This window comes from Alligator mississippiensis, chromosome 5 (assembly GCF_030867095.1).
Source record: "Alligator mississippiensis isolate rAllMis1 chromosome 5, rAllMis1, whole genome shotgun sequence".
NCBI lineage: Eukaryota > Metazoa > Chordata > Crocodylia > Alligatoridae > Alligator > Alligator mississippiensis.
Window position 1 is genome coordinate 73,992,135 of NC_081828.1, and position 24,153 is coordinate 74,016,287.

General features: G+C 39.3%; 2 protein-coding genes across 2 annotated transcripts in view; both read left to right on the forward strand.

Annotated features, from left to right (window-relative positions):
- The first annotated feature begins 1,178 nt into the window (after window positions 1-1,178).
- OLFM3 (olfactomedin 3) overlaps window positions 1,179-24,153 on the forward strand; it is a 162,529-nt gene continuing 139,554 nt past the window's right edge. Inside the window, exon 1 of the mRNA XM_019500923.2 lies at window positions 1,179-1,399. Within this exon, the coding sequence (XP_019356468.1) occupies window positions 1,331-1,399 (69 nt within the window). The 5' untranslated portion in view covers window positions 1,179-1,330. The remainder of the gene's footprint in view (window positions 1,400-24,153) is intronic.
- Window positions 3,232-13,701, forward strand: LOC102570516 (protein ARV1-like). The gene is made up of 2 exons (XM_059727635.1): window positions 3,232-3,943; window positions 13,625-13,701. The coding sequence occupies exons 1-2, from the start codon at window positions 3,232-3,234 to the stop codon at window positions 13,699-13,701; spliced, it is 789 nt and encodes a 262-aa protein (XP_059583618.1).

Sequence of the window (24,153 nt, forward strand, 5' to 3'; positions counted from 1 at the left end):
AAGAGTATGGCAAACATGGGGGTGGGCAAGATGTTGAATTTAGGCTATGTGGTTAGTGCACAAACCCAGGAAATAAGCTGTAAGGTCCCTTTTCAGCCCTGCTTCTGACTGTAATTGTGAGAAAAGTAGTGTCATTTCTAAGTGCCTCTGTTCCCACCTCTGTGAAATGGGTCTGCTGATACTGAAGCAGTGAAATGGGGATGTTGATACTTCCCAGGAAGGTGGAAGCCTCAGAACAACTGTGTTAACATGGTTTGCTGGAACTTGATGGTAGGAAATGGGGTGAATCACAAAAAAATCTTGGTCCATGTCTTTCAGTGTGACTCAGACTCTAGCAGCAGTACAGATGCCTACCAGTCCCTTCTCTTCTTACCTGTTTGGATGCTTCCTTCCCTAAACAAGGCAAGAAACTGTCCCTTCATTGCACCCCAAGAGATAGAGACAGGCAGCCCACATCCCTGTCTCAACCCCACTGAAATCTCAGCTGCCAATCCCCCATGGGTACCCCTTCTCTTTCTCCAGTGGCAGTGACACCTTGTCCCCTTTCCCTCTCTGTATCTATGGGTCTGTACTTTCAAGCCGCTTATAGGTGAAATGCTGCATTCATCCATAGACAAAAGCACAGTGATGCTTGTCTGCGTTTTGCTCTGCGGGGGTTACAATGCTCCTTCCATCAGCTGGAGGCATGGGAGAAAAGGCAAGAGGGGGAAAAAAGCATGCCAAGAGGCATGGGGTTAAGCTGGCCCCTGTTTTTAAAGGCTGCATGGACCACCCGCTCTAGAGCCCTGCATCTCTTCCCACTGTGCTCATTGCAGCTGACATGACATTGACAGCAAATCCCCCAACTGAAGCCTGCTAGAGGGACTGTTTGATTAATAAATTCCCCTGCAGAACAGCTCCCCAAAAGCGGTGCTGATGTCACATCCGTTGTCCAGGTCTCAGCACCTCTCCCAGCTGTGCTTCCTCTCCTTGGATCCAAACTTTTTGCGGTGGGCTGGCTGGGGGAGGACGGGAAGGGAGGGAGGCAGGCAGGGGGAGAGAGGCTGGAGGCGCTTCAGCACCGCGGACAGAGCCCGCCTCGCCCGCCTGCCTGCCTGGTGGTGCTCCCTCCCGCTCCGCCCTAAGGATGCCTGCGGAATGATCGTCCCCCAGGCGGCTGCTGCTGCTGCTGCTACTGCTGCTGCTGTTGCTGTTGCTGCTGCTACAGTCGCCACCGCCTCCATTCAGGCTCTGGCGGGCAGACAGAAAGTGCAAGTGCCTAGCGTGGTCTCCGCAGTGCAAAGGGGACGAATGCTCGAAGAGTAGGAGAGAGAAGAACCCTGGGATCAGGATGCAGGCGCCCTCCAACATCCTCAACCTTCTCCTTCTGTCCTTGCTGGCTGGGCTGGATCCTTCTAAGGTAAGAGATGTTAAAAAAAAATATTTTGGGGGGAGGTGAGGAGGGAGGCTGTAAATCTTTCCTCCTCCTATGCGAGAATCTCCCTTACCTGGCAGATGACAAGTTCACCTATCCCAGGAATACCACTGCAAGGTAAAAGAAATACATGGAAAATCCTGTTGTATGCAGCAGGCAATGCGGGTCTCTTGGGCATTTCGCTGTCTGAGTGGAGAGGCTTTTGTGTGTCGGTGTCCTTTTATTGTCCTGATTAACAGCACCGGATAGTTGATCAAAGAGATGCAATGTTGTTGTCTATATTCATTGAGATGTCTGGCTCCATTGTTTAAAGAGGAGAAGCCGCTGTGTGAGAGAGAGAGAGAGAGAGAGAGAGAAAGAGAGAGAGAGAAGCAGAGGGAGGAAGGGAGGGAAACTCGTCAATAATGCTAACAACGCAGACATACTGCAGTTTGTGTCCAAAACATTTAGGATGCTCATAACACATGCACATTCACACACACACATGTGCGTGCACACACAGACCCTAACTGAAAGGGGTTAAATCCTGCCTTCTATGGTTTGGTTCTTTTTTCTCTCACTACAGAAGTTTCATTTATTACCGACAAATAAAATCAGCTGTAACAGAAGCCTTATATGGCTAAGATTAGTATGGAAACAATTATCTGTTGAACTCTGAAAGCTGTTTAATTCTGGCTGAAATAAACCCTATATTATCCAACCACAAGACAAGGGTATATTTATAGTGGTCAATAAATATATCCATTATGAATAAACATCTAGCCTGTCAGAAGCACCGGTATCAGCAGTCTAAATGTAAATAAATTTATTTAGAATCAAAGCTAAAGTGTCATAGGCAAGAAACAGTTTGGGTATCTTTCTCTTCCTCTGTTAAGTACAATAACTATGCATCTAGCTACCACTGAGTTTCATTGCTTTCAAGTGCTTTCAAGTAGCACAAAAGTCAGATCTGGAATGGAATGTATGACTACTTAAAAGTAAACAGTATCATATATTGTATATCCTGCCTTGTGTAGATAGTTTTAACATCTTTTAATAATACACTGAAAATCAGGGATGCCCAATACTGTTTAATAGCAATGATGACTTGAAAGAACAAGGCCTACAAATGTGTGTGTTGTACACCATAAACTTAGAACTTGTTTTATCCAACTCTTAAAATGTATATGCCATGCAGTCATCAGATTATTTGCAGGCTTTATAAAAAGGGAACAAGAACATATTAGAGTGTATGTCAGTCCATTACTACCAGTAATGCACATTGTGTTGCCACCACTTTTATGGTATGTTTATGAAAGTCATTTTTATTATGCATTTTAAGTACTAAGCAATAATATGATAAATTTTCAGCATTTGTAAACAGCATTTTTCTTAACAGATGTCAAAATTGCTCACATGATAAGTAACATGTTTTCTACAAAGATGGAAACAATATTCCTCTAAAAATGAAAAGATTGAATTTTGAAATGAGTTCAATGGCAAATTGATTTACAACTGCAGATTGTTTTATGGTGGGCTGTTTTGTTTTATTTTGTTGTGTTTGCGGGGCGATAAATTTGAGTTACATTTATTATATAAAACCTATAAGCTCAAATAGGAGTTAAGATGGCATGACATCAGTTAAATGTGTTAACTACCCAATAAGTTAAATTAATATTTTATTAAAGTATATTGAATAGCCATTACTTTAATCAATGAAGGCAAATACACAACAGTGCTACATATATGTTTGCAAGAGCACATTTTCATTATAGTCAATGACTTTCACATATAGGGGGAGGGGCTTGCAGTGCCCTGGGAGCCACCTCACTCTCAGGATGGAGGGGTCCAGCAGTTGTGATGGTTACAGGTGCATGGAATGCAGTGGCAAGGCCCCCGAGCTGTACAGGGACTATCAGCATGGGGGGCTGCACCTCAGCATTTGCAAATCCTGCCAGAAACCTGTGGACAAGTATATTGAGTATGACCCTATTATCATCCTGATTAACGCCATTTTATGCAAAGCACAGGCTTACAGACACATTCTGTTCAATACGAAGATAAATATTCATGGGAAGCTCTGCATATTTTGTTTGCTTTGTGAAGCTTATGTCAGGTGGCTACAGCTACAAGATTTTAGCCAAAACATAGATCCTGATGACTTAATCAGATATGCCAAGGAATGGGAATTGTATAGAATGGTTGGAATAGCTTCTTTAGAGCAAACTTCATTTTTGGTTGACATTTTTACTGCCCTATGGAGAGCCAGGCCTAAGATGCTGAAAAGAAACTCTGACTTCATCTTACTTCTGAAAGCCCTGCTGTTGTCTAGTTATAGAAAACTTCTGCTGACTCCAGCTATTATTTGGGAACATAACTACACCCCTTTGTGTCTCCATCTCATAAATGTATTTGTACTAACATCTAACTCACAAGTAATTGGAGTTACATTGAACTTAAGCCGAAAGTTTGTTTTGTTGGCCATTCTGAGTGGATTGCTTTTTAAAAGTGATATTGTCTATTTGTTCCAGAGAATGGGATTAAATGTTTGAAAAAGCAGCCCAGCATCCACTTGCTAAATCTTCAATTATTTTGAAGGTCTAAACTAAAATCAACATGGTTATCATTCTCAAAGGATTACCTTCCTCCAGCAAACCCAAATCATTGCTTTCATAATGTGATAAAGAAAATTGTTGAGTAACAAACATTTTCATTGCCAGCAGTTGGCTGGATACAGTTCTGGAATTTCTAGTTTTAATTCCTCACACAAATACAGCTTTTGTAGGTGTTGAGTCATAAAAAAAGAAAAGAAAAGAAAAAAACCCAGCTGACTTCCTGCCCCTAGGGCAGGGGGCTGGACTCGATGATCTTCCAAGGTCTCTTCCAGCCCTAATGTCTATGAATCTATGAAATCTATACATTTTCTTTGTCTATTTTTCTGTCTTTAGTTACACTTAGCTCCATTAATTTATAAGGGATTACTTGGGAGCAATTAAGGGAAATTTTCTATCTATTTTTCTATTCACAGATGAGTAAAACCACTAATGTATTAAATGAACTGAAGCTGGCATGCTTATTTTTTGTGATCTCAAAGCAATGCTTCAGGTCAAGAAAACAAACATCTCTCTGTCAGGGATATGCCCCCAAAATCATGGTAGATGAAGCTCTCCATCATACATGTCTATAGTCATAAAAGCTAGGATGAGCCACTGGAAAGAGATGGCATAAATTAACTTTTCAAACTCTGCTTCTAGCTCTTTTGCTGCTGCATTATACTCTGTTGAGAGTATAAAAATGGCCTTTTATTCTTGACTACATGTGACATTTTAGGGGATATTAAAATGTTCACTGTAGTCTATTTTAACTCTGTGAAGGACTCATGGTCTGAAAAGCTAAAAAGTCCTTAGGATAATATGAAAATAAGTGCACTTTGTCAAATTTTGCTACTTAGAAGAACTGAACTGGGTTTTCATAGATCTAAAAGTTGTTGGTATGTAGTTCTTTCAGGCCCCTAGTGAAAATATTTCACGGAATTAGGCATTTGAAATAAATTGTATATTTGAGAGGTGTATATTTCAAATTGTATATTGCAGTTGTACATTGTATCTTCTGTATTCTTATGCATAAGTATTTACATTTTAAGACTGCAAATAATCAATTTTAAATTTCTCTAACAAATTCTACCTCTTTGAATTGTATATAGTTGTCTTTATTAAAGAACTCCAAGTAAAGACTTAAAGTACTAAGGAAAATAAAATAATACCTGTTTACTTATTTATTGATTGATTTATTTAATACTAAAGAGAAATGGATCAATAATTTCCCCACCCTTCAGACTGGTAGGCATACTGTCCACATGAAATCAACTGGAAGGACTAAGGGAAGATTAATAGGTGTTTTTCCCCAGAAGAATTGTTTTGTGCTTATCTTTCTGTTGAGGGGAATACTTGTATTAATAAACAAACATATCAACATAACCTCTCTCATACATACCTGTTTATTCTCCAAACAAAATGCTTTAAAAGTTTTAAAACAAAATATGTGAACACTGTGCATACATATATACTGAATCACCTTCAATTTTGCTATAATAATAATGTGTGTACAGTAATAGTTGTATCAGATAAGTTATTTTAAAACAGCACTTAAAAATAAAAAAGGTTTAGCAACAGATAGGTCACTGTTGACTAAGAGGATCATGTACTGGCACTTTTATCTTGACAAGGTTGCTGTGCTCTAACTTTCTAAGTTATCTCCCAATTGTAAAGTGTTTAAGTATCGCCACCTTATGGCAAGATATTTACCTAGAAAAAATGTAGAGTTTAGTCTTTAATTTCTGAAATACTAAAATGTTATTTCACTGGTTTAATTCCTTTTCCATGTTGACACATTTTAAGATTTTCTCTAAAACATGACAGGATTTTGATTCAGCATGGAAGTTCTAGAACTAATGAAATGCCTTTTCTTTCTATTTAAAATGTAATGCTGATGACAGACTATCCATTTTATTTTTAAAAGATGTATTCAAATGTCTTACCTACTAATTAGACTGTAAGTATACTCTAATATTTATATAGAAAAATAAAGGGAAATATAATCATCCATGATAATGTTCTTAAGTAAAATGTTATTTCCAGTACAGTCTCTAGCTATTCACTAAGACAGGATATAGGCGTAGGGTTTAAACTAAGGTGGAAAAAGTTTGTTCTATGTTATACTTGGATCCAGTATCTTAAAAGAAAAACTATTAAACGTTTGGAAATTCCTAAGAGTTGCTGCTAGATGGCATCTCTGGGCTGCTTTTTTGGAAGTATGGTTTTTGCAATGACCTTCATAGTCTCTGAAGTGGGTGTCTGTTATAGGGATCAGTTTAGGCAGACTATTATTTGATCTCTGTAACCAAATGACCCACTATATAGCATGACAGAACAAACATTTCAAAGCTGTGCAGTGCTGATCCATAAAGAAAATAAGCATGTGAGGTTTAAAGGATTGTTGTATTTCTGTATAGAAAGATTATTTTTTTAAATCTAGAATTTAAATAAGTCCAGAAGAACTGTGCTCTATTTCTATAAGTTTCATAATAACTTTGTGTTTCAATTTTGGAAGTTAAATTGAAAAAATGAAAAGACATTTAAGAATATTTTTTCATTACGCTATGATGCATATTACACACCTTTATTTTGACCTAAGGAATTATTATATTTCAAGCTAGAAAAATCCATGAAGTTATATTCTGTGTACAGAAAGAGACCACAGAACTAGCGAATAACCTTTTTACCCCCAAAGCATTCCAAAATCTTCTGAGGTAAAAAACAGTTATATTGACTTTGCTTCATTAATATTACAAGTTAATTCATTCTCATTGTGAGAGCAGGAATATTGTTTATGAACATGGGTTACTTGTCCTGCAATATATTATTTTTACTGGAAATAATGACTCATTGTCCTACAATCTTTGACAAGATATCATGTGAAATCTCATTATCTACTATGAAATTAAGTATAGCCCGTTTCTCATAATATCAGTTAGTAGTCAATAGAAAAATGTGACCTTTATCATCTAGCCTACAAGCAGAAAGCTCAAAAACATTTGTTCCCAATTGTGGTCAGCTACAACTCTATGAACATTCTCCCATTTCTGAGCAAAGTATTTTAGAAACAAATGTAGAGCTGTCTTCTACCTAAATGCTTGACCTTTTCTCAGTTGGGTTTCATAGTAGAATATGGAACAGGGCTAGCATTGGTCACCCTGTGACACATCCAGATAAGCATGGACATTTGGTTCCCTGGGGACAAGTAGTAGCAGCGCACCTTGTGCTCCAGCGACTTGTCCCTGGAGAATGCCTATGCCACATGCACTTTGGTGCACGGCAAGTTGCCCCAAGGGTGGTAGGGGAGTCTGGACCAGCACTGTGCTGGTCCCAGCAGCCTTACCTGGGGCCTTCAAGAGCTGCAGCATTGGCAATCCTGTTGGACAAAGCCTGGCTGGCAGCCACAGCATGGCTCCAGGCGACCCAGCTCTGTTCTTCAGCAGTGTGCACTGCACATGCATGCACTGCTTCAGGCTTTTTTTCTGCGGGTTTTTTGACCTCTGAATATCTAGGGGTCAAAAAAACCTGCAGAAAAAAAAACCTGGAGCAGTGCATACATGGGTAGCATGTCCTTACAAAGCAGAGAACTCCTAACTATCTGGTTTGAGGCGATGCAGACATGTTTGTGATGCCACATACTGCACAGCCATTCTTGTCTGGACTTGCCCCTGGTATCTGTTTACACCACCAAGGGATAGGGCCCAGGCACTGATATATATACTATAAGTTATTTTGGCAGTGCTGAACAGATCATCAAACAATGCTTCTTGCACATAGGAACCTCAAAAGGACAAATGGATATGTACAAAGCTGTTAATATATTTCCTCCCAATCCAACCCTTCCACAGCATTTGCAAAATTACCCAGGGATTTCTTCTGTACCCCATGATGTGTAGTTAATGTAATACAGTTGGAGAGATTCTGAAACAATATATGAGTAACATTGAAGGTTTCCATTGCTTATGGTATTCTCACAGTTCTTATGATTTAAGGTGCATTTTTAACCTGGTGATATCAGTAAAAAAATGAGATTTTTCAGCCCTAACACATAACAGCCACTATCTCTCAACAAGACTGGAACTATGGGTCATGCTCTACAAAGATGGCCAGTATTTGCCTAAATGCATTGAGGGTTGAAATTGAATGATTATTGACTCCCATTGTTTTGTTTCTAAGTCCTAAAACAGATGCCCCCAGCTCACATATCCACCCTCTTCATTTTATGTGGTCCAGTCATATGACAGTTATGGGGCAGGGAAAGTTCAAGGAAATAAGATTAACACTCAGGAAAAAGAAATGTCCAGAAATAGATGTGGAGAATGTTAGGGCAAGGGAAGGCAGTATCTGGATTTTTCATTGCTTCAACAGTTCCCAATAGCACAGGCTTCCTAGGACCCCTCTATACTTTACAATTAACTTGTTATTTCTGGCATAAATGGCAAGGGTACTACACTTGTTCCTTATTTAAGGTGCCATAACATGTCAAATGAGCTATAAAAATGCTCCACATACAATGTAGAACATTTTTACAGCTGGCTCATATGGCACCTTAAATTTAATGATTGGCCAAGGCCGACAATCAAGTGACTGTCACCTCTGACCTCATGCCTCACACTTCACCAGGGCTGGTTTGAGACCCAGTGCTGTCTCAGGGCTGGAGCCGACAATCACCTGATTATAGGTCCCAGAACCATGCTTGCCAGTGAAGGGGGATGCTGGGTTTACAGTGCATGTGTAGCATGGCAGAAGGCACAATTGTTGGAACTGGGGATCAGATCCCCAAGTGCCATTAAATGAACATGTACCAATGACTTTAAAACAGCATCCAACTACAGCTCTAGAGATGATCTGTGCTCTGTAGATGCAGAAAAACTAAACCATATTTATTAATATAATTAGAACTTCCCAGCTTGACAGTCATACCAAAATACCTTAAAATGTTCCATCTTTTTCAGAACACTGCAATCTATACAGTGTGGTAGGTTTATCAGTATAGTGTTATGGAATGTAATTGGATCCCCACTTGAATTCAAGGTCTTGGCCATCATTTTATAGCCTGCAGAGGATGAGGCTGAGTCCTCTTCAAGATTGTGGGTGTGTCTACACATTAATTTAGGCATGCCTAAATTTAATGCGTATTAGCTAATACGCATTAAGGTGATTTAGACTCACGTCTACACATGCACATGCTAAAGTGCATTAACGCCATGTGCGCAGACTGATGCAGGACTAACTAAAATTAGTTCCAAATCTGTCCAGACACAGCCTTGATGTGCCTTAACGTGCCTACACATGAATTAATGTTCTTAGCTATTCACACCTAAACTTGATACTTGCTTTTGCAGATATCAAATTTAGGCATAAATAGCCTAAAATCACCTTTTCTTAAGGTGCATTAAGGGTGTGCACATGTAGACACGTGCCCTTAATGTGCCTTAAATGGGGCTAAAGCACCTAAAATCAGCACATGTAGATGCTCCCTGTATCAACAAAATGACATTCTTGGATCATCAGTGACATTTGTCTTCTTGAGACATGGTAGTAAAACTCATATGAGTAGGGACAAGGGCTTTGTTGTAACTGCATCTACCTGCTACTAAATGTGAGAGGGAATATTCTGTAGTGAGTATAAAAGTTGTAGCCTTCCTAGAGTAATAAAGTGTTACAGCATTTATAATAGGATGCTTATAGCTACTATAATTTATGACCAAACCATGATGATAACAATCTCAGTACTCTCTACTGAAGAGAGAAAAGCACCAAAAGAGACAACTAAAAATTTCACTAGCCTGTTTAATTTTTGTAAGACATTCACGTTATGCCGTATGGTATAAGCACCTAGAGGGAGACTAAATCTATTAACTGCATATTGTATCTATAAATCAGATGTGTTTCTAAAATCAGGATGATTTTTTTTTAATGTATGTGTATATACATATTTTTTAACTAAAAAGTTCAATGTGCTGACTAGGCAAAGTATAGACCTGATTGTCACACGTAATATGAAGTTGAGACCATAATAATACACACTTGAATTTATAGACTAATATTGTTTTAAATTGTAATCAAATAAAATGCGCAAACAAAAGCATGTTAACAGATTCCAAGAACTTGGAAAAGAGGTTTAAAGTATTTACATATTTAGATAATTTGTGATAGGTGATGATCTTTAGGTAATAATCTGTCCTATATCCTGCAGGGTTGATTGGCTGTTTCAATGCACCAGCACAGCAGAGTAAACTAGTCCTTGTTGAATCCTACTTCATTTCATTCAAGCCTCTTTTCATAGGGATGACCTTTCCCAAGTACAAAAGTTCCTATACAATGATAGCCACAAATCAAATATGTCTGTCTACAATGATTCCATTACAAACTCACTTTATTTCCACTGGGAGAGAATCTGCATGTTAGTACAGAGAGACTCCTCAATAGCTTTTCTAGTGTACAGCAGCAGTGTTCAGATGTATACCTTGAGCACTGATAATTATTTTTGGTAAACTTGATAAACAACATATGATACACAACTTAACCAATGTATGCTGGCAACAGCTGCGTAACTTTACTATGTTAAAACTACAGGAAAAAAAGGATACTTTACATAGAAACTGGATAGACACTGCATACCTTCCTCCTTTCAATGTTCATTTTGCTTGACAGCTGATAATTAAAGTTGAACATGAAGACTATAATACTTATATTTACACTGCCCTAGAATAAACAGAAGACGATCTACAAAGAATGATGATGGTAACCCAGAAAATATGGCTATATGATAAACACTAATAAAAAGATGGGCTCTGCCATAATTAAATTGTTCAGAACCATGGTTTAGAAATCTACAAAAATGCATCATTTTCATCTTTGATGCACAATATGATCTGTTTAGCTGATGGACTCCAGTCCTGCTGACTGCAGTCTTACCATCTGCATCCTAAAAATCTGAGCAGGTGTCTTGTCTTTGAAATGGATATGGCAACTTTGTACAGTTTAGGAACATTTTATTTCTACTGGCAAATAGTTTTCAGATGCTGATGATAACAAGGATGTGGTCATAAGGATGTGGATGTGCTTGGTGCAGGGGGCTAGACCTGATGATCTTCCAAGGTCCCTTCCAGCCTTACAATCTATGAATCTATGAATAACTGTGGAGATAATAGTGTGTGACCACTGAAAAAAGAAAGGGTTTGAGGTATTCTTGGCTTTTAAAGGTTTCACTACTACAGCAAGATGGTACCTGAGAAAAAGATTGGAGACAGTGGTTGGCTAGCTTGTCATTGTCTAACATACAAAAACATTCTTTTCATGTGTCAGGGAGCAGTTTGCTGTAAGCATGATTTGTAGAATATGCAACCAACCTCTTGTTGATACCACAGGGTACTCTAAAAGAAAGTGGTTTATTTTCCCTTTTATGTCTGTCTAGTATGACACCTATCTTCTCAATCATGCATTTGTATGGGGGGGACAAACTGTATTATGGTTTTGTATTATTTGCTGAACATGTTGTTATACAGTACTGCATTTTTCATTTGTATTAGCAAATTGAAATCGTCAGGTAAACTATTGTAAGTGGGTCACTCACAGAGCTTCCTTATCACAGCCAGATAGCTCAGAGCTTAGGGCTTCCAGTCAATTTATTTCACATATGGAAACCTTATCCCCACAATGAACAAAACACACACCAAAACAAGCAAGTGTGCAAACAGCAAACAAACAAATAAAACCAAAACCTGTTGTCTTCCTTTAGATTTTGAGAAGAGCAACCTAGGCTCTGTGCTTCTCCCTCAGAACAAGAGCCTCCTCTCTTCTTTCCCCTTGCACTCTGTGCCTGGAGCTTCTAATCCTTTTTGTGGATCCACCCTGATTTTTTAATTATCATCTCAGCCTTCTGGCCAGGCAGAGTATTATCTGCTGTCTACCTGCAGCTTGGGTTACAGCTGAACACCTCTTTACAGTTACATGTATTTATGTCCAGGTCCTTAAATATTTTCAGGACAGTTCTTGCCACAGAATTGTGTGGTCTAATTAGACAATAACTGGTGCAAGGTGAATTTTATCATCTGATTTCATAATTGAGAGACTAAGCATTTTGGTATACCATAACACAATTTTAGGCTGTGTTTTTGTGGAGTATGGAGAGAGAAAATTTTCCAGGTTTATGGTTTAGTCTAGTGCATGCTTAAAATTTAAAATTAGGGAGACAACTGAAACCCACTGAGTGGCAACTGAAACCATTGTGTAAAAATGTTTACTCTTATTAGTTCATCCCACTCCTTCTTCTCCCTCCCAGTTGGTTATGAGCTATTCTTTCCAACTGGATTGTGAGCATCTGAGATAATGCTATAGATCAGGGACATTCCACTGGCAGCCTGGAGCTGGCTATTATATGGGCTACAGGAAGTCTCCTCTTTCACTGCTGCACAGCAGGAGAAGGCCCAGAGAATTGGGGCTATGTGCCACTGGTGCTGTGTGGCAGGCTGCAGATCCAGGACCCTGTCCCTGAAACATATGACCTGTGTGGCATGTGGCCTGAGGACTGCACACTGACCGCACATGTGGCCCCCAGCCACACAAAAGTGAGACAGCCCTGCAATGGAGTGAATTTTTTTATTGCTTAGATGTAGTATGGAAAATGAAATTACAGACTTCTCTGCACTGTCCCATTCACTTTGGTGTTTGCATGCAACACTGAGACAACAGTTGAGTTTCCATTCCTAATCAGTTTTTGGTTTTCCTAATCAGAAAAGCTTGGATTTAATCTCAATGGAGATGACAATTTTGTGATATGGTTACTTGTTCACTGGAAACATGACCAAAACAATTAAACCTATTTCACATGTCACTAAACAGTCATAAGATGTTAACTTCCAATAATTATGAAAAGTAGGCTGTGTTAGAACTGGTATCCTAAGATGGGAAAGTTAATATTTCATTACCTCTGATTGCCTCTGTGTGATTGTACTTTTATTCTGTATTCATAAGAAAGAAAAGATACTGTAAATAAATTCACTTACAAAATGTCTATTAACATTTGGTAAAGGATTTATTCTATTAGAAACAAAAAAAAAGTCTTAATGTTTTTCCCCTCCTTGAGTTTTTGTCAAAAAGTAGCCACATAGTAATTCATAGCCACTTCAGGTAGCCCCAGCTGCATTATGTTTGCTTCTTTGTTATCTTTAGAAATATCAATAACTAAGAACAAAAGCATCAGCCTAATATATTGGCATTTATTCATATGGTTCATTGTAAATCTGAATTCAGAATTCATCTTCAGTTTGGCTTCTTTTCACTTGAAAAAAAGATTTTTGGATGAGTGAAAGAAGTTCTTCATAAAGATGATTTCCTTTCCAAAAGCCAGATGAATACACATGTCTTTGGGTAGTGGTAAATGGAGGCTCCAATTTCATGGCGGCAGAGAAAGAGAAGGATTGTCAGTGACTTGAGCACTGAGCAAAGTGGATTTAAGCAAATTCCACAAATAAAGAACCACATCCATCCCTGTGGTTTCTGGGAGTAATGCTATTTGCACTCATTAGCTAGCTGCAAAATTAACTGTATCGAACTGATGGAAAAGAAAAAGAGCTATCCCGGAAGACGGTAGGTTTCAACGTTCCTTTATAACCTGCCAGTAGCAATTTTGCAAATGACTGTTCTTTATGTGAGAGTCAAGGATTTCATTGGGTGATATCATTGGCTTTTATTGGAGCAACTGTATAGCTGGGATACAGTTAGACGAGCTTTTGAATGCAGTGCATTCTTCTTTTCTTTATGAGACTGATGTGCTTATTACAATTTGCCAGATATATTCATGGATAAACTTTTCACAGAGCATCCAGGTGAGGCTTTCATTCAGGAAAGCACTTCAGAATGTACTTCAACCCTCTATGCACATGATTATTTTTAAATTGGGATTAAATGTGTGTTTAAACACTGTGATAAAGGAGAGTGGTTTTGAGAATGGGCCTCAAAATCTGATGACAACAGAATTTTATCAAAAAAACTGACTGATGGTATTGAGCAGTCTAACTTTCACTTCTGCTTTTTTATTTTCTTTATTTATTTGACTTTAGGAGTTGACATGTTTTCCTTATAATAAGAAGAAAATTAATTAATTTGATACTGAGATAAATAGTTTTTGTTTATTACTAGGATGATTTCTGCTTTTTTATGTTGTTTGTGTTTCAGTTTCCAGTTATTCTTTTGGGAATCCTTCCTTATTATTTTCTTGTTGTTCTAGTTCTTTCTTGCAGATGCTCGTGAACTTGCTATCTTATAACAAATTGCATTTTTGTCCATTTCTGTTCAAAATATTGATTTGGGGCTTTTCTGTTAAAATCAGTGGAGAAGAGGACAACCCTTACATTTAACAACGCATGGGATAATCATGCATGGAATAATCAGTGACAAAGCAGTTCTGTAAAAGAGGAATGCCAAGAAACTTCATTGGAGTTGCATTCTGTTGTATTAATCTTCAATTAATGTTTTCAGCGCTCTGGCTGCTTGTTACTCTCAAGCCAACAGAATCAATCCTATTTCCACTATGTTCACTTCTGAGTTCCGCAGTGGTGAAAGCATGCCTATTATTTGTAGCTTGTAGTTAACTTGAAGCCCATTATTTTCTAATTACCTGGTGATAACTCAATATTAAGCTGTTCACTGAGAACTACTGTTTAGCACATCATTTGAAAGGAGTGGAATGTAATTCCTTAAATATAAGGATTCCATTCCTGTACCACTGAAACCTCATAAGTCACTCATTCCCTGGTGTAGTTCTTTAAGTCAGGCTTTTCTAAAGTTATTTTGATAGAAAAACCTAGAGAGTAAGAGTCTTTGTATGCTTCTTATAATGTTCATGAATTAAATTTTTTGTGAGAAAGCACCCAGACTTAGAGCTGTCTGGGAATTTGTTTTTATTCCCAGGAAGGTTTTTTTTTTTTCTTCAGAACTGGTTTCATTCTGATTTCCTGCATGTTTTTTTTTTTAAGTTTTCCACTAGCTCTATTTAAATTCCTACTTAATATGGAGTTTGTCGCTTGCTGTGAATTACTACACAAGAAAATTCCAGATTAGGTTTGCATACCCATCGTAGTGGATGGGTCGGTATCGATCTGGAAGGGTGTTGGCAGTGGGGTCCCGCAGGGCTTCGTCCTTGGACCGATACTCTTCAATATCTTCATCAGCGACTTGGACGAGGGAGTGAAGTGTACTCTGTCCAAGTTTGAGGAAGACACAAAACTGTGGGGAGAAGTGGACACGCCGGAGGGCAGGGAACAACTACAAGCAGACCTGGACAGGTTGGACATATGGGCAGAAAACAACAGAATGCAATTCAACAAGGAGAAATGCAAAGTGCTGCATCTAGGGAGGAAAAATGTCCAGCATACCTACAGCCTAGGGAATGATCTGCTTGGTGGCACAGAAGCGGAAAGGGATCTTGGAGTCCTAGTGGACTCCAAGATGAACATGAGTCGGCAGTGTGACGAAGCCATCAGAAAAGCTAATGGCACTTTATCGTGCATCAGCAGATGTATGACGAACAGAACCAAGGAGGTGATACTTCCCCTCTATCGGGCGGTGGTCAGACCGCAGTTGGAATACTGCGTGCAGTTTTGGGCGCCACACTTCAAGAGGGATGTGGATAACCTGGAGAGGGTACAGAGAAGGGCCACTCATATGGTTAAGGGCTTGCAGGCCAAGCCCTATGAGGAGAGATTGGGGCACCTGGACCTCTTCAGCCGCCGCAAGAGAAGGTTGAGAGGCGACCTTGTGGCTGCCTACAAGTTCATCACGGGGGCACAGAAGGGAATTGGTGAGGTTTTATTCACCAAGGCACCCCCGGGGGTTACAAGAAATAATGGCCACAAGCTAGCAGAGAGCAGATTTAGACTGGACATTAGGAAGAACTTCTTCACAGTTCGAGTGGCCAAGGTCTGGAACGGGCTCCCAAGGGAGGTGGTGCTCTCCCCTACCCTGGGGGTCTTCAAGAGGAGGTTAGATAGGCATCTAGCTGGGGTCATCTGAACCCAGCACTCTTTCCTGCCTATGCAGGGAGTCGGACTTGATGATCTATTGAGGTCCCTTCCGACCCTAGCATCTATGAATCTATGAATCTATGAATACCTGTTTCTACACATGCTTATTGATTTTTATTCATTGTTTAGCATTTCTGTGCACTCTTTAAAATAATGATGCTAATTTAAAGGAACTAACTACATGCTAAAAGTTAAGCATTTGCTTAAAAACCTTGCTGAAGCAGGACACAACAGTAAATCTGATCTTCCTTCTGTCTTTGAAGTAACTTACAATGTTCCTAAACCTGTGAGATGCAGGAATGAAAAAACAAATTAAGAATTACAAAAGGGAATGGCTTTAAAAACAATGCCTCTACTATCTACTTTACTTATTTAGCTTAGTTGCAGAAGCTTATGCTTTCAACCCTCTATATTTTTATCATCACATCAGCCTAACATTTTAAATACGTTTCAGTTTGCATTATGCTCAAGATTGTTATGTTTTTTCTTCATTAAACTGCATTTCCTACCTCTTTCAATATTTTAATGTTTTTTGTATTATAATCCCTAATAGTCTTGGGGGGTCCCCAAACCATAGCCATTGCAAATATATTTTATTAAAAACCTTGTTTATGCTACTGGTTTCAATACAATATTCACTTTATTCTAGTGGTTCTCAGTTTTCTTAGACTCAAGGCACCCCTCATTAGACACTAGGAAACCTTTGGAGAATGTGCTCACTCATTCTTGCAATTCTTTTGTTGTAAATAACTCAGAAAGAACTCAACAAGTCAGAATGGCTGAGGTTGAATTATATAAAGGTGTTTGCTCACATAACAGTGTTAATATTGTGTGATACCCTGCAGCACTCTCTAAAGGAACTCACACCTACAGCACCTTGGTTAAGAATCACAGCTCTATTTGGTCTAAGTAGAATTCCTTGTCCATTAGCTGTTGTTATTTTTTGTGCAACAAATAGTGTTTATCAATCATTCCACACACTTGAAATTATATTTGACTTGTGGGGGAAGTACCATGACTATCTGATGGAGAACTACAAAATGAAATCTGAAGTTGGATGCCCAGCAAATATACATCAATATACTCTTTGTCATGCCACATGAAAGGAAAATCAGTAACGTGACAAAAGGTGTGAGAACATAAGATTTGTAAAAAATCTTCTACTAAGGCCTTGTGAATACAAACAAGGGTGCCTACAGACATTCAGGGCCCCACTTTAGCTCATGGCGCTTCACATAAAGTGACATGAGTTAGAGCCTCCCCGACCCAACAGACATTCAGGTGCTAGATCAGGGGCAGAGGGGCTGAAGACTGTCTTTACCGGCCCTAGCCAGCAGATAGGGGTGCTCCATCAGCCTCTGAGGAGGCTGCTGAACCACCCTCTCCCCAGTGCTGCCCCTCACTAGCTCTACAGCTGTCAGTGGGGGAGGGAGTGTCAGGGGGAGCAGCATCACAGAGCTGCCAGCTGCTTTTGAATGGCCAGAGCTCATAGGGGTATGGGGTGGAACAGAGCCCCCTCACCTTGCAGGCCCCCCAGCTATCCTGTCAGAGTTACTGGGGGGAGCCAGGCCCACGAGGTAAGGGGGCTCCATTCCACCCTGCCACCTCCCCCTCCCTCCCAGCTCTGGCCATTCAAAAGCAGCCAGCAGCTCCATGCAGCCGCTGTCAAGAGGCCCAGGTGGGGGTTTGGAGAAGGGAGTCCCCCACACCTCACAGGCCCCCAGAGCTACCCCAAATGCAGTACTGGGAGGAGCCAGGCTGGCCCCATGAGGTGAGGCTCTGCACGCATGTGAAAAATTAACCCTGGAGGGTATACAAGTTCCCTAAGGTGCTGTGCTTTAGAGCACCTTAATCTAATCCTTCATTTGACCAAGATTAATTTTTGCATGGTTGGCCATTTTAAAAGTGGTCTTCAGCCATGCACATGTTAAATCATAGATGTAAAGTGCTTTCAGGGACCCAGTCATGCAAAAAAATGTCACTTGCTTAAGTACCCCAAGTTACCACAGGTGAAAGAATTGGGGACTGTTTGAGTGAAAATAGATATCATCTGACATCTCATTTGTGGCACCATAAAATGTTATGGTGGTATAAAGGCTGAGCCAGTATACATCAGTACCCTTTGTCATGCCACATGAAAGGAAAATCAGTGGTGTGACAAAAGGTTGTAATAGAGTGTGTCACTTTATTTAAGAACTTTTCTCCACCCAGTCATACCTGGGGCATGGGTCTGGCTAAGTAGGAAAAGTAGGTTTTCCCTTTCCAGCCAGACTTATTCCTCTGCAATCATAAGGGAGTAGCTCTGGCTGGGCGGGGAAAAGTAGGGAGACTGCATTGCCTCTTGTCCTAGACCATCAACTTCAGAACAAGGGGCAACATGTGTTTCACCCAGTAAAGCAGATAAAGTGTGCCACAGCACCGCTGATCTGTTTTATTAGATGACGTCTATTTCTAGCCTTTTGTTCTGTTATATTCGGAACTCAGTTAGGTGCTAGCATTTAGAAGCAAAGGAATTCCATCAGCAGTAGTCCTATATCTCCTAACTCCTGAGTCAGTTATCAGATGCAAGTATGGAAGGAGAGACAAGTAATTCACAGACTAATTCCAAACAGGATCCTTATGGGCCAAAAAGTACTACATGGACAGTTTTGCTGGGGGTCACAAGGTAAAATATAGACAGTGAAGAGCATCTTACGTAGCTCAGGCTGGATGAGGGCAGTTCTCATGACAGACTTTAAGAGGGTGGACAAAAGTGCAGCTCCTAGCTGTAACTCATGGAGCTCTCTGTGAAGTGCCATGAGTTACAGAGAACTTCCCGACTCAACAGATGTTCACTGTTGGCTAGGGATGGGGAGAGGGGGGGAATTAGGCTCCACTTTGGAGCAGATCCAGGAGGAATTGCCTGTCTTCAGCCTCTCCCCCCTACACTCAAATCCCCCTCTCCCAGCTCCAGTGCTGGCTGCAGGATGAGAGGGGGACAAGGGATCTCCCCTCCCTTCTCCTCCCATCCTGCAGACAGCACCAGGGGTGGGGCTGGGCTGCATCAGCACAGCCCCAATTGCAGGCAGGGAGAGAGAGACGTTTATGCAAACATTTTGTTTTGGAGTGTGTTCATCTGAACCTTCATTACATGGTGGTTAATTTACTGCATGATCGGGTACTTTTAAAGCACTCTGCAGCCATGTAGTTCTATCAGGGTATGGCTGTAGAGCACTTTCAAGGGGCCAATTGCACAATAAACATCACTGCTGTCAGTGCCCTAACTGTCAACATACACAAAGAAGGCAGAATAGAAAGGCACCTTATATACTAATTAAAATTATAAATGTATGAGCTGGAGCTCATTTCATCAGATACTCATTAACAACTAAGCAACATAGCAGCTGATGCAAAAATAGCTTCTGACTACTGATTAGTCCTGTTTTCTTGATCCAGCCATAGTCCATTTTCATATTTACCATTCCAGACATGTGACTATGCAGAATTAATTTTCTTTGAGTTTCCTCATGGTGAAGTTGGGGAATGAAACAAGAAAAATACCATCCCCTAATGTGGTCCATTTCCCTTTAATTTAAACAGCTTCTACCAAAAGTGGTATTTTAAGCACTACATTTTCTTGACATAAAAAGCGTAAGATGGGCAACAATAGCTTTAACTGTAAAATAAGCTATATGTATTTGAGTGTGAGTATTTACTAGCTTCTGTTTGTGTTCCTTACAGTTCCTCCTGTAATACAAACAAATGCATTTGATTCATGAAAAAAATAATTTTATATCCACAAGAAAAATATTTTGCTGTGCTGTGGGAGTCTGCTCTGATATTTCTTTCAAATAGGTATTAAACATTATAGAACAAAATGTCCAAAATAAATATTGAGAAGTTTACAAAATTATGGTCTAAGTCATTTTCTGGATTTTCTACATATCTGCACATTGCAATGTTGTCATGAATAATAGCTGACAACTGAGACTGTGAAGATGTAATTTTATTATTTGTTTCATTATCTTTTTCTTGAAGAGCAGATATTGACGTTCCACATCAGAAATTTTTATCCTAAAGCTATTAAGAGATGAATTTCTATTTCCTAAAATTGTCTTCATCTTATTAAGGGCTATAATCATACAGTCTCATGGTGAAGTGGCTAAAGTTCCAGAAATCTTGAGATTTAGTCAGTCGAACACTATCATACTTGACATATGAGTTAGATGTTAAGATGTTTCCTATTACAAGGTTTTTCATAGGACCATAAGTGCTATATCAGATTTTATAATGAGCCACCTAGTTCAGAATCCAGTCTTCGACAGTGGCCATTAGTGATATAAAGGACTGAATTTTTTAAAATCTTACTAAGACTCTCTGATATCTGGTGGCAATAAGTTTCACGGGTTATATGTTGGAAAGCAACTATTAACCATTATTGATTTTAATTTTTTGTCCTAGAATTTCATATAATACCGTTATATTCTTATATTATATATAGGGATCACCAGAAATACCCAGGTCACCTTCTCTAAATCATTTCTTTTTAAACCCCTTTTATGATGCCAGTTCTCTGCCTTCTCATAAAATTAAATGGTTGCAATTTTTCTTTCAGTTCCTGTATCAAGAAGTCTCCCAGTTCTCTAAAACTTGTTGTTGATCACCTCTCAATCCTATCTAAATCTGCTCAATCCTTTTTGAGATAGATTGACCAGAAATGAACAAAACTGAAGATATAATATTAATTAATATGCTGTCAAGTTTTACACCTTTGGATCTGAAGTGAAAGCAAAACTTTGGAAAAATAACAATGCAGTTCAGACAACATCTATATGTTAGCATCCCTAAAAATAGGTGAGGTCTTGATAGTACCTCTGGGCATGCTTCTACTTTAAAAGCCAGCTGGCCCAGAACTATGTCGGGCACTTGAAAAACAAACTTGCAACACATTTTAAGTAAGAGCTTCACAAGCCTTGTCAAAACTGACCAGTTTCTCTTGGCAATGTTTATAGGATGGAACCATAGTTCTACTTAATCTCTGCCTGTATTCAGGTATTCTGGTATACCTTCAATACATCTCAGAGGCATCTCCAACTTCAGAGGTGCTGTTAACACGTTCTAGGGTGTACTTGGTAGCTGTGTTGGTCTAAAACAAGAAGACATACAACAAAACTAGAACTCTTGGTTCCAAAATGATACCTTTTATTAGATCAACTGTCTAATAAAAATGATACCTTTTGTTAGACCAACTGTCTAATAAAAGTTATCATTTTGAAACCAACAGTTTTAGTTTTTTTGTATGTCTTCTTGTCTCAAACCAACACGGCTACCAAGTACACCCCCAAACATGGAAGATGCTGAATTTTAGCCGATTTTGGATTTTAAACTTCATGGCAGAACAACAAGAACAATTGGTCTAATAAAAGATATCATTTTGGAACCAAGAGTTCTAGTTTTTTCGATGTTAACATGTTCTAGCATTTCTCTGACCCCCCCAAAAAGTACAGTGGCATAAAGCCTGACTAGGATATGGGTGTGTATATGTATGAACACAGGAAAGAACACATTATGTGATGACATTCTATCAGGCATTAATGGTTTGCTCTTCGAAGCCTTCAAATTCCATTCTAATGCCTTCACCAGGACCTGATTGTGTTTCTGCCTGTGGTACAAAGAGCAGCAAGCAACTAATTTGCTGAGCCCCATCTGGGGATTCCATCCCAATGTATAGAGCTGGCCCTGTTTTTCATTTACATTGCATTTAACACATTAATCTAATCCCAGAATTAACACTGTTTGGCACAGTTTAACTAGCTGAGCAAGCAATGATTTATCCATGTAGGTCAGTAAAATATGATAGGGATTGCATCCAGATGAGCATGCACATGCAGGAACATGCATTTCCCACAGCAGAAAAAGCAGCAGCACATATTTGTGCCAGTGCTTTTTGTCCCAGGGCACGCCCCTGCATGTGCACTCTAGCACATGGCAAATTGACCCAGGTGAGGTAAAGGAGACTGGCACCCCACCTTACTGAGGTTCTGAGGGCTTCCTGGGGCGGCAGCAGCGTCAATCCAGTCATTTAGTGCCTGGCCAACAGCTAGAGCATGGCTCTAGCCAGCCAAGCTCCACTTCTGCTGCACTGCACCACTTTTTTAACAGCATTTTTTTTGTACATGTGAGTTGAAAACTACATTTCTTTACCATTCATTTGTTTCAGTTCTGCTTACAATGGCAGTGCCCTTCTGTGCTATATACACGTATCTAAACCAGAGTGGGTTGGTAATACAACTTCTGCCAGACTAAGAAAATGTATTAGTAGGGTAGTACTCCTTTCTTCACTATGGAATTCAAGCATGTACTTATCACATTTGACATTGTGGGCATATACTACCTATCTCCATATTCTGTGGTAGTAAGAGCCAATTCATGATTCTCCAGAGGCTGCCACTACTGACTTTCAGGGGGTTAAAAATCTGATTTGCATTCTAAGCCTATCTAATTGGAGGTTTATAAAGATAATCCTTACAGACCTTCTGTTGTTGTAGTACTGCCAGGCACTGCTAAAATAAATATTCCTTTATTATTTGATGGTTATAAAAATACCTCTTTACCTTGCTTCTAACACTTCCTGCTGTGTTCTGCAATTTATACAGGATGAACCGAGGACTTCAGTTGTCTGTGCCTTAGTATCTTTGCTGATCTCTCTTTGCCCCCATGAGTTATTTTCTCATTAGGCCATGTACATATTCTATTACAGTTCAGTCAGTGAATTTAAAGATCTTCATTGCAGCAAAAAAATCACAGTATCTGTGTGGAGAAATTCCAATTACTGGACTTATATTTCCCTACAGTACCCTAGTGGCCTTTAAACAATTGCTATCCTCTTCCTCTGCAGTGAATGTTGCTACTACAATTCTCTGAGCTATTTAGAGTTTTTCACATTTTAAAAGGGCTTTAAACGTTCATCAGCTTCCCAGCTGGAACACTGATTCAAGTCACTCTTACCAAACAAGACATTTCAGTTTGCACTGGTCTGTTTGACATAATATTCAATAGAAACACATGAAATTTCAGAGCAACAAGTGTTTGCCTCTTTTATCACATTCATCTTTCTTCCACCCATTTGCCTATATTTCCTTAGACACTTCCCTCCTGTCTCCTTAGGATGAAACATTTCCCTCTGACGCATACATACTTTTTGCATAGTGGCCCTTTTCATTTTTTTATCTTAACACTTAACAGATGTAGAGCATGCAAAGGCTGACACTGATACAAAAATAAGTTCCCTTCTACAGAACAGCACAGTAATGGATACTTGCTTCAAAATCTTTCATTCAAAACTTTTTTTAAATGGCCTTTTGGGGCAGAGGATTGTTTGGTTTTCACATTCTCTGATTGTTAAATGGAATAACCAAAAACTGAAAAACTGTCTCTCTCAGATTTTGAATTATTTTGGTTTCATCCCTTTTCTTTCCCTTTTCCCCCCTGCACTCCTTTTTCCCTTTTTCTGCCTTACTTCCTTGTTTTGCTTTATTCATTTTATCATTAAAGTAAAGGGAGGAAAAAACAAAGGAGACATGAGAGGGGAAAGAAGAAAAGAAGAGAAACAGAAAAGGAAAAGAATAAGAACCAAAAACAGGAAAATTGAATATTAATGATTTTTAGTTGGAAAAAATGTGATTTTTTTTTCAAAGAAAGTTTCAAAAAATATAGTTAACATTTTTCAGCACGTGGCTTCAGCCTAAATAGAATTAAATCCAGGTAGTAGAGAGATAACTGAGTGTCCTAATTTAATTTAATTTAAGTTTTTAGCCTTTGTTGAGACTGCTAACTTGGATGTCAGATGCAATGGTGGGGGGGCTTTGTTTTTTTTTGCTTATCAATTGACTGTTTTGGGGAGATGCAGGCACCTGTTTACCAAATATTGCCAAGGATAGAGCGTAATATAACCTGCTCATTTAACAAAAGCCAGTGATCAACAATTGAATGGCAATTACTTCATTGGGTGAAAACAGATGTTACCTTTATGTTGCTATAAGAATTTTTATGGGGGCACAAATTCTAAGAAAACAGATATCCATGCCCCTTGTCATGCCACAAACGTCCAAAATTTGTGGCCACAAAGTATGTGGTATTAATTTCTGGTTAGCAGTAC

Excerpts from the sequence above, each read along its gene's own strand:
- LOC102570516 (XM_059727635.1), top strand. The coding sequence starts at position 3,232 with ATGGAGGGGTCCAGCAGTTGTGATGGTTACAGGTGCATGGAATGCAGT. Across the intron at positions 3,944-13,624 it reads GAGAATGGGATTAAATGTTT|CAAATGACTGTTCTTTATGT; the intron begins GAAAAAGCAGCC and ends GTAGCAATTTTG.